Source organism: Manacus candei, unplaced genomic scaffold, assembly GCF_025592945.1.
Source record: "Manacus candei isolate 608988 ecotype Guabito, Panama unplaced genomic scaffold, ASM2559294v1 h1tg000023l, whole genome shotgun sequence".
NCBI classification, from domain to species: domain Eukaryota; kingdom Metazoa; phylum Chordata; class Aves; order Passeriformes; family Pipridae; genus Manacus; species Manacus candei.
Genome location: NW_026138071.1, coordinates 13,684,128 through 13,702,129, shown reverse-complemented (window position 1 = coordinate 13,702,129; position 18,002 = coordinate 13,684,128). Strand labels below are relative to the sequence as shown.

The following is an 18,002-nucleotide window of genomic DNA, read 5'->3' as shown; positions in this document are numbered from 1 at the left end:
TCCTGGTCCAACTTCCTCCTCAAAGCAGGAGTTAGCTCTGACATCGGAACACGTTACTCAGCACTTTACACAGTCTGGTCTTGAAACCTCTGTGGGAGAGAGGCTGCACAGCCTCTCCCTGCAGCCTGCTCCAGTACCAGCTGTTCCTGTGAGGAAAGTGTTTTTCTTTGGATCTGAACCTCTCTGATTTCAACTCTTTCTCTTATACTGCCAACAGGAACCAATGTGAGAACAGCTTGGAGTGCGTGACAGAAACTGAGAGAGAGTTTCCATTCAGATTTGTCCTTAAAAAGCTTTGCTCAGTTTTATTAGTTAGCAAGGATGAGTGATCGTGGGTAATCAAAGCAATCATGTAGTCTCAAAAATAGTAAAAGTAGTTTAAAGAAATATGTGTAAAGAACTGCTTAGATTAAGTGAATCATAGTCCAAATCATAAGTTGTCTTTATTTCATTTGTTCTTTGTTTCAGAGGTTAGTTTGGTTTTTTTGCTGCAAATACTTATTCCCAGTAGTCTAATTTTGGCAGAAGATAATATTAATATCTTTATACAGTAGTGGTTCAGTATCTATTAGCATCAAGTGAAAAGTATATCTCAATGCTTGGCAGTATTTATAAGCTTGTCTCATTCATGATGTAATTTCAGTGTGTCACTGTATCAGTACTGCTGCTCAATGCTGTTCTGATGTCTGATTGTAGAGACAAGCTGAGCAAGGCTGAGAGTGCTGCTTGGAATGTGGTGCTGCTGCTAAATGTGGCCTGTAGAAGTTGAGAAATGTGAGCAGTGTTGCTGTTTACTCAGCATTTTGTATTCTCCTTTAGATTTATAGAAGGAGACATTTTTTTTCCCCAGGACTTAGCTGTTTTTAAAATATGTACACCACTGTAACTATTTCGTTGGCTGAATATATTTTAACAGCCTGAAATGATTACAACCTGTTAACATATGTGCAAGGCAGTTCTAATTTTCCTTGTAGTTGTCAAAAGAATTCCTTGGAGATTCTTAAAAAACTGCTTAATTCTTTTCCTGGTTTTCAAAGAGTTCCATGAGTTCTATTAGGCTTCAGTAAGAATTGATACTATGCTTTGAATAGACCAAGGTATCATTAGAAGTGTATGAAGTCTTTAAGCCTTAAAATAATAGTGAGAGCTTTCAAATGTTATAATTGTTTATTAACAGTACTTTAAAGTAAAGGGTGACCCTCAACAGAGTTTTAAAAATTGCTTAGTTGTTTTCAGGTAGTTAATTGCCTAATTTATTTATTTGAAAACCAGTTTTCTTACAGTAATAGTCAATTAGTAGTAATGTATTAGTTCTGGCCCTCTGCATTTCTGTATAAAGAATTCCATGTGTTTACTGATAGCATTAGAAAGTTGTTGCATGATATTTGCTTTTAAATAGAAAATACTTTCAAATATGTACATCTGAAAACATTTAAGTAGCTATCCTGTTCTGTGAAGTATTTTCCAATACAGTGAGCTTTAGTTTCAAGAATAAAGGAGTTGGAGAAGTCCTTTCAGTAACTTTCTAATACCTTTGAATAGGCTTAATCTATTTTACATGGGTGGCTAAAGGTAGAGATCACTTTGACTTAGTCTCATGACTTCATTAATTAAGTTACTGTTACGAAAAACAAAGAATTATTCACAGACTGCCATAACTTACTTGCTCACTCGTACATTGTTACCTGGTTGCAGCAACAGTTGAGAGACCAATCCCAGCTGCTTGCTGAGAGGTAGAAGGTTTTGCTGACATGCCAGTGACTTCTAGGTAGGTCTTCAGAAAGCGCTCAGGATCAGGTTGGCTGGGGCTCTGACCAACCTGATCTACTGGAAGATATTCATAGCCATGGCAGAAGGGTTGGACTGGAATGATCTTTAACAGGCACTTCCAGCTTCAACCATTCTATGATTCTGTGGAAGTTCTTCCAAGTGTCCATTCTTTATCAAGTGTATATACAGTCCTGTAGTCCTGATTTGCATATAAGAGCCACCGTAATTTTGGATGTTGTCTGAATTGCACAGCATGTTCATGCTAGCATACAGATTCAGCTGGTGTTCTGAGTTCATTAATTGCTACAAGGATGGTTTTCTCTGGAGCTTATCTGTTGTTGAGAGACTTGCACATGCTGCCTCTTGGCACTTCTTTTCTTGACCTTCTCTATTTTGATAGCTGTTTCACCATCCACATACAGAGGTACTTAGAGAAACCACTGGGACAAACCTATACAGAAGGGGCTGTTATGGCATTGCTGTTGTTGACAGTGTTTGTGTTTACATGGCTCCATGGCTGCTTTTGACCAACTGTCCTTTTCTTCTCTTTTATGGAATTCAGAATTTCTTTGTGTTAGCTATTTATTCTGGAGTGTTCATATAACTGCACTTATAACGACGCATGTACTTTTTTTATATATGTGGTTACCATGTATGAAGATGTTTCAGATGAAAGAAGGAACAAGGAAAAGACCTCAGCTGGCTGTAAGAGGCAAATATGGGTGTTCCTCTGTCAAGATCCTACAATAGGAACGGACTTTTTAGTGGCTCCTTGCTCACAGTAATGAGAGAGGTAATAGTGGCAGGAAAGGGTAACAGCAGGCAGGATAGGGTAAGCTGAAACCAGTGAAGAATGACACAATGCTAATTTCTGAATTGGACATTGCCAAAAGATTATCAGGGCAAGTGTTTTCCCCTTATGCCTTCCTCTAATGTCCCACAGTCAAACAGTTTAGTCTCATTTATGTTTTCACTGGGACTCTTCTTGTTGAGTAAGAGCTGCACAGCTGTTCTACCAAATTCCTGATTTGCAAAGGAGTATTTAATCTTGTCCTAAGAGTATGCATTGGGCTCTGGGTTTTTCTGTTTCTGCCATTCTGTACTGGATGTTTTCTTCTCTTTACTGAATGCTTATCTGTAATTCTAGGTACTGTGTTCCAATATTATATCTCAGATTGATACTAAAGAAAAAAATTCCTGCTTTCCTCAACTCAGCTCACTGTTAGACTCCAAAAACACTTCATTCGCTGTGAATAGTCTTTTAGGTCCCATGGGGAAAAGACTGAATGAACTAGTGAATCCTGATGACAAATCCAGCTGTTGGAGGGAGAAAATTTCATTGAAAGTCCTTTCCTTTGTGAAGGCCTCAGTTTGCCAGCAAACTTACAGTTCTACAAATTGCTCAGAGGAGGACACACATTTTACATTAATGTACAAAAAGAAAAGCAATCTGTTAAGAGAGCTAAGACCTTAGTACTTAAAGCTTTGTGGATGAATTTTCAAAACTTTAGCTTAATTCAGAGGAAATAATAATCAGTGCAACCTGTATGACACAGGTATGAGATGTTTTCATTGAATTACGGTTTAACATTTTCTTCAGCTGTGCCAGGGGAGGTTTAGGTTAGATATTAGAAAGAATTTCTTTACAGAGAGGGTAATCAGACATTGGAATGAGCTGCCCAGGGAAGTGGTGGATTCTCCATTCCTGAAGGTTTTTAAGACAAGACTGGATGTGGCACTCAGGGCCATGGTCTAGCAACCGCAGCGGTAGTGGATCAAGGGTTGGACTTGATGATCTCGGAGGTTCCTTCCAACCCAGCTGATTCTATGAAATTCTATGAAACAGCAGAGCAAAAGTCTGCTGGTCTTAAGAATGTGATTTTATGTGTCATTGATTGCAGTAGCTATTGTCAAAAGAATAAATAACTTGTAAAAAGCCAGTCTGAAGGTAAATTTGAAGTCTGACAATATCAAGGGTTTTCTGAGAAGGAAGGCTTTGGTTACAATAAGGCCTTCTAGCTTTTCAGAAATAGCAAATGCAAGTACAACATTCAATTGATAATGTACTTTACCTGATTGCTAAACTAAGAACTATGGTAATTTCTGTCTACTCTTTATTTGCACCTAAAAATGTTTAAGTCCTGTGCCCACGAAATTTTTTCTGCATCAGGATACTTATATATTTTTGCAGAGTTCTGAATGTAACACTCCAAGTATTTTTATCACTCTAGTTAAGAGAGCTTCATGGGTTAAGGATAAAAGCTTAAAAAAAAACCAGATTTTTTTTTTTCGTTGTTACTGAACCATAAAACTCTTGTTTCTCTTGTTTGAAGCCAGAACAATGGACTGAAACTGAAATGTACATAAGGACACCATAAAAAGTTTTCCTTATTTTGAGTGTGGGTAAACATGATGGTGTTGATAGCACCATGGGTTTGTTGGAAAAAAAAATTAAAATCTGATCAAAACTGAATTATAAGTAATAGCAGCCTTAGCATAAATTTCCAGGTTTGTCATAAAGCTAAAATCACTGTCGTTGGAACAAATTTTACTTTGATGGTTTAAATGATTCATCTAGAAGGGTTTTTTTGAATGTTTTTAATTGTATAACTGATTCTACTTGCATAATGTTACTGAAATTCTCATTTGTTCCTTCAAGCTGCTGTTCATTTAACAGTCGGAATTAGTGGTCTCTAACTGTAATTTACAAACTGATTAACCTTTATTTTTTCTCAGGAAGTGTCACTGCAGCAGACTGCACAGCCTACATCAACAATAGTTCGTCCAGCATCACTACAAGTTCCTAATGTACTGCTTACGAGTTCTGACTCGAGTGTTATTATTCAACAGGCAATACCATCACCAACTTCTAGTACTGTTATTACCCAGGCTCCATCATCTAATAGACCAATAGTGTAAGTTACATAAATCTTAGTAAAATGTTTTCTTGCAGAATTTGAAAATCTTGTTTACTTTGTTACTGTTTCTGCAGTTAATGTATGAATTTGAGATGCTTTGGTGTAATGTGGTGCTTTACTACACATGAAACATGTAACTTTCACTACATGTGAGATATAATGCCATGTTCTCCACATCACTAAGTTCATATTTTTGATCTCCAAATGAATATTACATTACACCTGTAAAGAAACAAACCAATTTAAAATAATGTGTAAACTTGTTCTCTTCTCTGGATAAGTTTTCTTTTATATAGTTCATTCCTTTTTCAGTCCAGTTCCAGGTCCTTTTCCTCTGCTGTTACATCTTCCTAATGGACAAACCATGCCTGTTGCTATTCCTGCATCTATCACAAATTCTAATGTGCATGTCCCTGCTGCCGTTCCAGTAAGTAAGCATGATGCTATATTAATTTGAAAGTGGAGCAGATTTGCATAAGTGCAGCATAGAACTTAGTTATAAGCACCTTGATAGCTGTTTTGGCTTCAGAGGGTAGTGTTGTCATATGCTCTCTGTTATGATAACATACTCAGGTTTTCTTCATTTTTATACTTTATCTGGTCAGCTTGTTAGACCTGTCACCATGGTGCCTAGTATCCCAGGAATCCCAGGGCCTTCCTCCCCACAGCCAGTGCAGTCTGAGGCTAAATTGGTAAGTGAAAAACTCCATTATTCCTCAAGAAGAATAACTTCAGAAATTAATTAAATTCTGTTGCTTTTTAAAACAGCTTTAGTTTTCTTTTGTTAGTCTAAATTCTGCAAGTACAGGTTTAATAAAAGCAGAATAATAACAGCTGCATTTATTTTACTGCTGTTTCCAATTTCAGCCTATGTTAGTTCTGTTGATTTTGTTTTTAAACATTCTTTTAAATTCATTAGATTTTAACTAAACTCCTTCTTGCTCCTTGTATCCGAGGATGGGAAATATTAGTTGGAAGAAAGACAAGATTAGTAGCATCTTAACAGTGAACATTTCCTTCAGAAAAGCAGAGTACGTTTCCTCCCAAAGAACATGATATTGCTTAAAAAACTAGGGAAAAAAAAGTTTTTTTAAAAATGTTTTCAGAATCTTAACTGAATATAATCCACCTGGCAAGAGTTTTGTAATTAGATACGTATTACTGACATAGTTAACAAATTGTTCTGTGTGGAGGTTGTTTCTGTTGTGTTGGGTATTTTGGGGGGGTTGAGGATTATTTGGAAAAATCATTAGTAAAACAAGCAAAAGAAATTTTGGAGGTTTTGTCTTTGTTGGTTTTTGTTTGTTTGTTTTTCTTAATAGTAGTGATCCATTTATGATGGTAGTTTGAATTAATCAATTTCTTGAAAAATTTTCTGCAACGTTAGGTAGTTGCTTCTCTTTTTTTGCTATCTTGTCTGTTTATTTATTCCAGCTGTTCTAAAGCAGTAGAAAACCTATTATTAAACAATAATTAACCAGTTACATATTTACAAGATGCCTTCATAAACAGTATCTGTCCTCTGAAATAGTGTTTGTCTTCCTTCAACTCTTACTTTGTGCAAAAAAAGAATCAGGAACACCTGCTAGATAAAATATATTTTTCTACATTAATATTGGTAAGTGTGAGGATGCCCTGAACATTCTTTGATACCTCATTTCTATTGTCCTAAATCTGTGGGCTGTCTTTCCTTACCCATTTTCTCTTCTCAATCCACAATATGAAAAACAGTGAGTCTGGGAATACTGGTTATTCTGCTGTGTGAAGTAATGGGATTCCAGTAGAGTGGGCACACTAGACCACATTTACCAGGTACTGAAGCTGTTGAGAAGAGGTGGTTACTGGTGCACTGACTGGGCCTGATGCTGTCAGGTCTTCCTTCAGTTTCCTCCTCTGTTGAACCTGAGGACTTTTGAAAGAGTATAGAGAGGGACAGAAAGGAAGAAGGTGTATTTCTCTGCATCCTTGTCCCCCTGGGAATGGGAAAAGGAATCTTTTAATATTTGAGGAGATATCTAAATGTAACCAGTTCTGATGAAATGAGTTTACCTTAAATCCAGGAAAGAAGAATGTAAGAAAGTGAAAACAAGAACTGTTTTCTCAGAAACTGCATGTCTTAGAGTTAGGAAACTTATACTCTGAATTCTGCTTTGTGAAATCCAGGAGGAATCGGTTCCAAATAATTTTTCAGATGGGCAAGAAATTAGGTTTTTAAGAGTATTACTGAGCGATTTACTCTTAAAAAGCTTTTAAGGGCAGAAAGGAAATACATGGATGTGGCAAAGACTTTGATGTCAAGTTGAAAGAAGCAATCACTCAAATGCAAAGAAAAACAAAAATCATTAGACTTAAATTTTAACAGTCTCATTAGCCTTCTCATTACAATTTAGCTAATATATGCACTTCAGTGATTGCTTATCTTTTTTTTTCTAAAGAGAGACTGTAAAAAGGGTATTTGCAGTATTTCTTCTCTCCTTTCTTGTCACTTAATATCAAGCATGAGTAGAATTCAAGAATATCAGAATTATGTGTATTTCTTATGCTCATTTACTTTTATATAGTGCCTATTCGCAAAAAATAAAAAACTTAATTTCTTATCACTCTGAAAGTAAAAGCAATTTAATGAGAAACTTAATGTTTATGTAGAAGAGCTTCCAAACAGGAAGATTAAGTCTCTGTGCCATGTGATGTATTGTTGGCAGATATGTGATGGTTTATTAAATGCAAAGTTCCATTTAATTTTTAAAATTTAAGTCTTTGTGATATCAACCCCCTTCTTTTTCATGTATCTCTTGAAAATAATTTTACTTACTACATACTCAATTCTGCAAAGGTATGGTAACCAGGTTTATTTTTCACTTGTGTTCCTGGTTAAGCCAACAGAAGACTTAATATTTAGTTTTACAGTTTGTTTTTTATTTCATTAATAGTTCACATATAGTGTTGAAATACAAGCTGTTACAAATTTAATAAATGAACAGTGTGTGTTTTGTGCATTAATGGTATACTGCAATTTGTGGATTTATTAGTGTGGTTAAGTTAGCAGAACACTGGAACATGTTCTCTATCTCTTTGCCTACCATAGCCACATTTCTCCCTCGTGTTGGGAGGCAATTCTGAAGGGCAAAGGAGTTCAGGACATCCTTTGAGAAGAAAATTTCAAAAGTACAGGAGCAGACCATCCCCTTGTGATGAACAGTGAGCCAGCAGAGAAGAAGACTGGCCTGGCTGAACAGAGAGCTTTGGCTGGAACTCAGGAAAAAAGGCAAAGTTTATGACCTGTGGAAGAAGGAGCAGGCAACTCAGGAGGACTACATGGGTGTTGTGAGGTTATGCAACTAGGGATCTAGTGAAAAAGCTTGCCAAGCCTCTTTAAATCTTTTACCGGTAGTCCTGGCTAACTGGGGAGGTCCCAGGTGACCAGAGTAATGTAATATAAATGTGATGCTCATCTTCAAGAAGGGCCAGAAGGAGGATCCTGGGAACTAAAGGCCTGTCATCTTGACCTCTGTGTTGGGGAAGGTCATGGAGCAGATGATTTTGAGTGCCATCCCATGGCACATACAGGAAAACCAGGGGATCAGACCCAGCCAGCTTGGATCTGTGGAAGGCAGGTTGTGCTTCACTGACCTGCTTGGCTTCTGTGATAAGGTGACTTACTTAGTGGACAAGGAAAAGGCTGTCCGTGTTGTCTATCTGGACTTTTCTGAAGCCTTTGACCCTGTTTGCCACAGCATTCTCCTGGGGAAACTGACTGCCCATGGCTTAGACAGGCATATTCTTTGCTGGGTAAAAAAAATAGCTGGATGGCTGAGCCCAGAAAGTGGTGGTGAATGGAGTTAAATCCAGTTGGTGGCCAGTTACAAGTGGTGTTCCCCAGGGCTCAGTGTTGGGGCCAGTTTTGCTCAATATCTTTATCAACAATCGGAATGAAGGGGTTGAGCCCTCCCTCAGTCAGTTTGCACACGATACCAGTGTGGGCAAGAGTGTTGATCTGCAGGCTCTGCCTTGTGGAGGGATCTGGACAGGTTGGATGCATGAGCCGAGGACAGTTGTATGAGCACTTGGATCATAACAACCCCAGGCAGCATTACAGGCTGGGAGCAAAGTGTCTGGAAAGCTGATTTTTGGAAAAGAACCTGGGGATGCTGGTCAGCAGCCAGCTGAATATGAGCCATCAGTGAGCCCAGGTGGCCAGAAAGGCTTTTGTGCTTTGGGCCTTCCTTTGCAGAAGGTATTTCTGCAGTTCATGTCTTGCATGACATTTCAAGGAGCTAATGCAGTTTTGTAGTAAGAAAAGCACTTCATGCTCTGATTTCATTCCTTATCGCAGTCATTTATTTCTCTCTTACCTGTTTACAAAAGCCTACTGTTGTGTAACTTTTTTTTTTTAAGTGAAGTTGGGAACCAATTAAAGTCAAATTAGAGATTGTAGTGCCATTATTTCCTAATGCTATGAAACTTAATTATTTAAATATGAATTCGGATAATTTATTGATTTTTATTAACATGAAAACAACACATTTTTCTCTATTTTTATGAATACCTGTTGGTTTTTTATGAGCTGCATGTTCCAAATTGTACAAGGAGCAGTGTATATTCTTTTTATAAATTCATGACCGAACCTTAGTAAAACAAATTGATATTTTAAGCTTTAGCTTTTAGAAATGAAAATAACTGGTAGAAGACGTCTTTGGTAATGGGCATGGGATGCCTTCCTAGAGCACAGTTAAAATTTTTCTCCAGCTGTTGTAAGTCTTAAAACCCTTTAAGGATAAGGGAACTAAGATACTTGCTGAGTAATTTTTCCCACTGTGGGCAGCTTTTGGAGACTTTTTCCTTTTGGTAAATGGACTCTCTTACAGCTTTTGTAAGTGTTTTAAGATTAGAGTGTCCAAACTTAATAATCAAACTGTATATTTATTTCTGTATTTGATAAAGTTTTCAATCTGAAGTATCAAACTCCTTCAGCATGGCAATTTTGGTTATTCATGTAAAGCGAGTTACTGAGATGTCACCTCTAGAACTTGGTTCTTTTTTTTCTGAAATAGTTCTTTTCTCTGGTTACTATTTAAGTTGCTTGACACTAAATGATTATGCAAATTCCATAGACGGACAGTTGCATTTGGGAACAGGTTCACTGAGTGAAATAGCAGATAGAAAAATATATGTCAACTGCAAGGACTAATGACTGAGAGGAAAAAAAAGTCATTAAAAAAAAAATCATAAAACGATGACAGACAGAAATTTAAAAATTGGCTATGCAGTGAGCCAAATCCTTAGATTGGTGACATTACTGCAAGAGGCTCTTGACTGAAACAGCTGACATTTAGTAGAAGAGTGCATTAAGCACAATCTTAGTGTCTGCTTCACCACAGAAACATGTACAGTGCTATGTGTGTTTCAGTGCTGTGGAAGAATCACATGAAATTAGATTGTGTTTTAATTTTATTGCCCCAGTACTGAAGTTATTGTAGTGAATATAGCTGGTCCAGTCACACCTGTGAAAGACACTGTTAAGTTTGGAATGTTCTTGGATCCTCTTTCTCCTACTAGTTGTGAAAGTGAAAAATGACTAGAGATTTTATTCAGACACAAGCTGTCTTTTACTGCTATTCTTTTGAAAATACCCTTCCATCTTGTACTGAGAATGACATTCAGTAGAAGTGAAAATGAGTTTCAGATTTCTGTGGCACACTTAATATAAATTGTCAGTTTTTCTGAAATGACTCCATGTTTGTTATGCTAAAGAAACTTTCACATACTTAAATAAAATCAAATGTATAAGTCAGTTTTATGGTATTTTAGAGAGGCTTACAAGTAGATGCAATAGCTGCCTTTAAAAAACCAAAACCAACAAACCAAAAAAACTTTGTCACTAAGATAAGGATGCATGATTCTAAATGTTGCAGAATTGCTTCTGATCTTGTGAGAAGATCTGTAATTGTATGCTTTTGGTGTATGAAACATGAGCCTTGAATTGCAACTGTAAAACATCCTTTTTTGAGTGTACAGCTTGTGAGTGCAGACTTAATGTTCAGACCCTTCTGCGTGTATTGCAGAAGTTTCTGAAGAACTTAAAAGTTGCTTTAACACTGGATGTTTTCCTCAGTCTCCTTCTTTGCATATAAAACCTTTTGTCACAATCTGAGAAATTCCTTGTGCTCAGTGGGCAACCAGTAGACTTTCTGCAGGAGGTTTCTACTGAGAAGTGACAGAGGGCAGCTTGGCAAATGTTCAGAAACCAACATTAACTTGCTGGAGCCCGGCATGGGACCTTGTGTTCAGCAGAATTCTTCTGACCTGTCTCTCTGCATGCCGAGCTAATCAGCAAACACCTAATGAGCCTACTCTAAAGAAACAGACCCTCTCACAACCTACTTCATTTTCATATGTTCTCTGGAGGTGGAGAGACAAGACTTCATAAGGACTGATGATGCTGCAAAGACCACAATAATGATAATTAACTTGCTGAATTTAGAAGATTATGCTGTTAATTAGTTGCAAAATAAAGATAAGTAATAGAGCAGCAGATGGTGGGATAACACCCAGGAGAAGGAGGGTTATTACTCTGATGAGCTTTTGTGGCAGATATGAAATATGGATCTGAGTTTTTCACAAATTGTTTCTGGAGTATATTATCTTGTTTCTGTGAGCTCTTGATGGAATGATCTGGTCCTACCAAATTTTGACAGATGTGGTGAGGATTTGTTTTCAAGGATATACATGAACAATAAAATCTTCCTAATCAAGACTTTAGAAGCTATTAAGCTATCTGAAAATACCAGTTTTAGTTTGCCTATAACCAGATAATACCAAAAAACCTTGGTTGTCATCAGGTTTCCCCACTCCCTCCAAAATCTTGCTGTGCAAACCCAATGCAAGTATTTTTGAAACAGTAACGTTGAAAAATTTCCTAATATGAAGGCTTGAAATAAAAGAGAGCATACCCTTTAAAACCTCAGAAGTTAAAGTAGACACGTTGTAACTGATTTGTTACAACTGATTCCTACTGTCACTACTCTCTTGATGATGACTGGTGAAAGTTTGTCACGTCCTAACAGTAAGTTATAATACAAGAAATATTTCTAGAGTAATTCAGGTCATAAATGAAAATATATTGGGAAAAATCGTATGTTAATAACTTTTAGAAAGAATATTGTCATATTAATGTCAAAAACTTGCTACTTTCTTCTAAAAATATTTTTACAAACTGACTTGGAAGTGATGTTTCCCTGGTAGTTCTGGTTGTTGCTTAGAAAAATTTACCATTTAGAAACCAGGATTAGTTGAAGGAGGGAGAGGAGTCAACTTTGCAGTTGTTGCAGGAAGATCATAGGGTTTGGTTTTAGCAATTTTATTAGACAATTAGAAAACACTTAGGCCTTGCTGGAGACAGGAACTTAAACTTTTTGGTTAACTTGTTTTCCAAGAAGAATTAGGAAAGTACAAATTAATTCTTGAGTGTTAAATACCTATGGGCTTTCAGAATGCTGTACATATACTAAAAAGTTATGAACACGTTATCTTGAAAATTTTTGTAGCCCTGCCCTAATGCTTGCAGCTATCCTAAATTTTTGTTGTTAAAGCTGAGCTCTGGGGAAATTGCAGTAAATTTGGTTTGTGTACTTTTCTGAAACTGCCTTCTTCATTCTGGGAAACTTTCTGGTTTTTGTAGTGGCTGTGTACAATAAAGGAAGAACATCAAACCTTTTAGCAGTTTTTTACTGTAAAATAGCATGCCATAAGAGTTACCTCACATATTTCTACATAAATAGTTTTTACATATAACCTGCACAAGTATTTTGTGCATTTTTAAGATGTTTCAGCAAACATCTTGGCTTTCATCTAATTACCATAGGAAGGATTTCAGAGGTGAGTATTTGTAAAGACCATGAAAAAGTGGAGGCATAACGAGCTATTTTAAATGGATAGAGAATACCAGAATTTTTAAAATGGAAAGACGTTTACATTCTGGTTTTTACTTATTTTCCTTCATGTGTGGTGGTTACACATGTAACTACTGTGGTAGCACACCTTTGTGCGCTACCAGTCTCAGCTAGTGTTTGTTAATGACCTTCCAGAAATCTACTTTTGGGCACAGTTCATCAAGAAGGAGGCTTTCTCTTTACTTCTCCATACAGCTTACAATCCCCTTCTTTCTGGGATCCTATGTAAGCCTTATTGCTATTGTCATGCTTGCCAAAAATTGTTACCTATTAGTAGGTATATGCCTAGATCACTGTTGAAAGCCTATAAAAAGAAACAACTGTTTAAGAGGTGGAACTCTTGTTTCCGAAATGGAAGTAACTACTAGTATAAAAAATTATTTGCTTAAGTTAGCATGATAGAATATTTCTTTTTTTTCCCCCTCTTCTTTTTTTTCTGCTTTCAGAGATTGAAAGCAGCCTTGACCCAGCAGCACCCTCAGGTAACAAATGGAGATACTGCCAAGGGACATCCGAGTGGGTTGGTTAGGACTCAGTCAGAGGAACCACGACCACAGTCACTACAACAGCCTGCAACTTCAACAACTGAAACACCGGTATGGCAACAGAGTGGACATGTACTTCTTACGCCCTCTCTTTATTTTGCAAATAAATATATTTTTTCTTTACTCTTGATTTGTGAAATAAATGTTAATGTACTCCTCTTGGAGTCAGTAGTTCTGTAGCAGTAAAGTGTTTATAGTTCTTACATGTTCTTAAATGCTTCTAAAATCTGTTATCCAAGACGATCATTTCAAAATAAATATTATCTATCTTCTTAAATTTAGGACTAAGTCCTGCTTTCTGGAATTCATTAACAGGAGATTCTGTGGTAGCTGAAATTTGTACAGCTGGTCAATATATATACGAGGGGAAAAAAGGGGCTTTATTTTGTATTTCTGTTGCACATGTTGTATGTTTAAATGCTCTTAGAAATTTTTAAATTCCATCAGGTATCAACTTTGTTAATTTATTTGAAAGATCCTTTCTGGGCTGGCACATGAAGAGTTTCAGCTCTATGATTAAGTGTACTGTGTCATCTCAGGTTCTGAAAGAGGGGCTCTGATTTTAGGTATAGTGTGCTGTGCTTTTGGGATGTTAGATGAGAACAGGGGAGTAAAAGGCAAGACCTCTGAGTCAGACTGGAAGTGGGATTGCTACTGGAGGAAAGACAGACTTCCCTGGGTGAATCCTGGAGGATTGCAGCTGTTCTATGTCTAAAAAAAACAGTTGAAATGTGTTTTCAGAATGCTTTAAAAAATCTCTAAGAGTTATTTTCAGAATTTGTAGCATAATACTGATTTTATAAAAGTCACACACTGGATCCAGAACCAGAAGGACCTGTGTCTGCAGTGAAAGCCTCACATTCTTAGACTGGCCAGTAAAGTCAGATAATGTATCAAAAGAAATATATTTGGAACAAAAGAAGGAAAAGGATGACCCATCATAAAATGATTTCCTTTTTATGGCTGCTGTTCCCCATACTTCCGTCAGTTTTTAAAAGAATATTTTTGTAATATCACATAGCAGAATTTTCAAGGTGGAAATCTTGCTGTTTGATTATTTTATGGTTATTTCACAATTAGTATTAATAAAAAATTGCAAGTGTTTCATTCTTAAAAGGCAGATTTGAGTTCCTAGATTTTTTTATTATTAGCTGTCTAGAATTTATGCCAAATTGATATGCCAACTGATACATATTTGGGGTTTTTAATTTAAAAAGAAAAACTTTCTTACTGTGCTAGACTGAATGCGCAGGTACACCTGTGAATATGTCATGTAGACAGTTATGTTCTGTCTATCTTATCTCATTAAAGGATTTTAAGATCCATTATATTCTTATCATGTTTTGTTAAATCTTTATTTAGGTTCTGTATACAGCTGTGAAATGAGCATAATGTATAATTTAAAGTATTGAAATTTTTTGATCCTGTCATAATATGTGGGTGGATTAAGGGAAATTGGTATTCAGTGATGGGGAACACATCAACAAGTAGGAAATTGCTATCTGGAGATTCAGGGATCAGTGAGTCTCGGCACTGGCAGCATTTGTCAAACAGCTTCTGTGTGGTGGGCTTTAGCAATTGAGTTGTGACGAGGTTTGTGGGAAGAGTATTTTAGAAGAGTCAAAAATAGAAAATGTATTTCCTACTAAATGTAATTTGAAAGCTATTTTGGGCGTAATATGTTAATGTAACATGATCAGGAGTGTAAATACGGTAGAAGTTTTACAACCATAGCTGTAGAGTTAAATGGACATAACTTTCCATAGAAGAAACGTATTTAGAAATGTGCTGAATGCTTTTCTCAAGATGTGATGACTGTTTATACCAATGCTGTAGGTTAAGTCATGAGAGGTATTATACTGATAACTTAATTAATACTTTCTACTGTTTTCAGGCATCACCAGCTCAGCCTACGCCACAAACACCAAATACAGGTGGTCGGCGAAGAAGAGCTGCCAATGAAGACCCTGATGAGAAAAGGAGAAAGTTTCTGGAGAGAAACCGGGCTGCTGCTTCCAGGTGCCGACAGAAACGGAAAGTCTGGGTGCAGTCATTGGAGAAAAAAGCCGAGGACCTGAGCTCACTAAATGGCCAGTTACAGGTATACTTTTTATTTCAAGTCAAAATGAGTTAAGTTTTCTCAATGGAACTTAAAACTTTGCATGAAATCTGAAATAGAAATGATTTTGTAACTATGGCTCAGATCAGACTTGAAAATTCAGCACTAATTGCATATAGCAGTAAAATTAGAGTATAAGAGTATACTCCTGTTTCACAACGTGTGAACTTTAGGATCATACCCTTTTATCCTGTGTTCCATTTTAAATAACTTTCAGACTATGATACTAAACAAAGATGACAAGATGTGTTGGAGTAAAGGCTTATTAGCAATGTAATAGTCTTACTTGAACACATCTTGCTCTTAATTTGTTTCACAACCTGAGTTATTTAAATAAGTTTTCAGTTTATTTCCTGTGGTTCTTTTAAACTTCACTTTTTTTCCTTTAAAGTGAATGTAGTGCTCGTGAAAGGTGCCAGATTGACATCACTGGAAACTGAAGGCCTCTTTTGTCCACAGAACAGGTACAACACAGGCAGTGGCAGTGCAAATTTCACCACACTGCCCTCCCAGTGTGCATAAATCCTATAGAGATGGAAGTATGCTGTAAGAGGGCAGGCTAGTGTATGCTACTACTCATTTTTCCACCTCATCTGAGGTTGTCAATCTTGGAAGGTTGTCACGTGGGCACACTTTTTCTCCTACAGAACAATCCATGACCCTTTTATTTAAACTACTCTTAAATGTTAAAGCATACTTTCCTAATGTTTTCCAGCAGCACAGAAGAATTGGCACAAAGTATTGTTTTCAAAATAAAAAGTCTAAAAGCTTCATTTTGAAAATTCCTGAAAGGAAAAATTATGTCATTTCCTAAATGAAGCATTCATTTAGAAAATGTAGTGAAATGTATTTTCATATGTTAAACTTTCACTTCTTTTTCTTCATCCGAGCTGTCCACTGAGTCAAATTCACATATCTTCTCTTTCCTATGGGAGCTCCTCTTACATGCTGTTTGGTAAAGAAAACATCATAGTTTTACTAACAAGAAAGTAGGGAATGTTGAGATTACTTTTTATCATGTAATCAAAATTACAGTGTATGAGTCATCTTCATGTCTTTAAAAATACTCAGCATCCCAGACCCTAAAATGTAAAAAAATTCCTCCCTAAGCACACAACATGAAATGGTTTCCTGTGTTCCAAGAATCATGACACTGCACCAGCATTAGTTAAATTTCTTGCAAATATATGTTCTCATATCTGTTCACAGTTTTTAGACTGTTCCTTTAATGCAGTCACAATCCTCAGTTAAATCCAATAATTACAAAATTATACGTAGCACTGTAGCTTAAGTAATCTAAGAAACAAGTGAAGGAGAATGAAAAAAATTGGCCATAGTTCAGTTTTTTAGTGAAAGTAATATTTTGTATCACGTGAACTTATCACTTATATGTACCAATTTTTATAACAAAAAATTACCTAAGTACCAAAAGGCTTCCAAGAGTTAACTCAGTAATAGTGAATTCAAGGAAGGTTTTCTTATGATCTAACCAAAGCAAAACTGTTAACTGTAAAGAACAGAATGACTTGTAAAGAAAATTGAATGTCAGAGAAATAATTAAATTGTACTTTATGTGAAAACATTAATCAATCCTGTATTTCCATAATAATTCTTCACTTGACAGGCTAACACAGCTGATCAGCACAGTGGGCAGTTATGACCCATGATTACTTACTTTATATTTAATAGAAAATTTAATAAGTTTGGAATTTTGCCTTAGTGCAGTTTTATAGACTGAGTGTTTGGGTTAGTAGTTCATATTTTGTTTAATATCTAAGTGGCCTGCTCAGCTGAATTTACCAAGACGTCGCATTTCCAAAAGCAGGTTCCTACCGAAATGACTGCACTGCATTGCTTCATATAACAATTCTGACTCCTTTCAACACAGTAGCATTCTTGTAATGTCTGTGTTAAAGCTTCTGATGTCAATGGGAAGGTTTTTAAGGCTGAAAGCTTGCTAACAGTACATATGGATTTTGAAGAGGTTTACTTAGTTGACGTATGTATTTTGTTCTGTAGATCAACGTCTGCCAAGTTCTTTTAAATGTTTGAAGGTAATTTCCTTTTTAAGCAGTATTTTTCAAATTTTTGCTTAAGGGAAAATTTCCATCAATTACATCACGCTAGTAACATACATAGGTTAGGCAGGCTGTTTTTATTTTAGGCTCTGCTATGTAAATATTTCATGCTTCCAACCATTTAAAGTTTATTTACTGTTTGATTTTTGTTGACTGAGTGTTCTACTAATGTGTTGAGTGGTTTATTAATCTTAAATTTTGTTCATCACCTGGTTTAGCTTGTATGCCTTGCACAATCCTGCAGGGTATGGGGTGCTGTATAATGTATTAAGAAGGTATTGACGGTGTGTCCACAGCGGCCACTCAGCAGTATTGCAGGATCAGATGCCAAAGTGCATTATATGGACTGTGTTTGGTCCCTGTTGCTTTAAGAATCTTAGAGGACACAGTATTAGAAGAAGAATAGGCTGTCTTCCTCACAGTTTCACTGTGGGTTCTCAATGAGCAGCAATCAAGTGATGGTTTGTACTGATGCTGCAGAAGCTGCTTTAGGAAGGCTGAATTGTGAAAGTATGCCCGTGAGTAAAGATCCTTTCCCATATAGGAAGTTGTCCAAAAAGAAGCAGCAAGAGCGTTGTTTAACTCAGCCACAGACAATCCCCTATCCCCAGAAGTCACATCTA

The 18,002-nt window shown here is 36.5% G+C and overlaps 1 protein-coding gene across 8 annotated transcripts in view; it reads left to right on the top strand.

The window, feature by feature from the left end:
* The window catches only part of ATF2 (activating transcription factor 2), a 47,100-nt gene that overhangs the window by 16,742 nt on the left and 12,356 nt on the right, over window positions 1–18,002 (top strand). For 7 of the 8 annotated variants that reach the window (XM_051787435.1, XM_051787440.1, XM_051787434.1 and 4 more), the window contains 5 exons: window positions 4,507–4,685; window positions 5,001–5,115; window positions 5,294–5,380; window positions 13,084–13,233; window positions 15,077–15,283. In XM_051787435.1, coding sequence (XP_051643395.1) covers window positions 4,507–4,685; window positions 5,001–5,115; window positions 5,294–5,380; window positions 13,084–13,233; window positions 15,077–15,283 — 738 coding nt within the window. The remainder of the gene's footprint in view (window positions 1–4,506; window positions 4,686–5,000; window positions 5,116–5,293; window positions 5,381–13,083; window positions 13,234–15,076; window positions 15,284–18,002) is intronic. The other variant, XM_051787439.1, reaches the window with a different exon arrangement.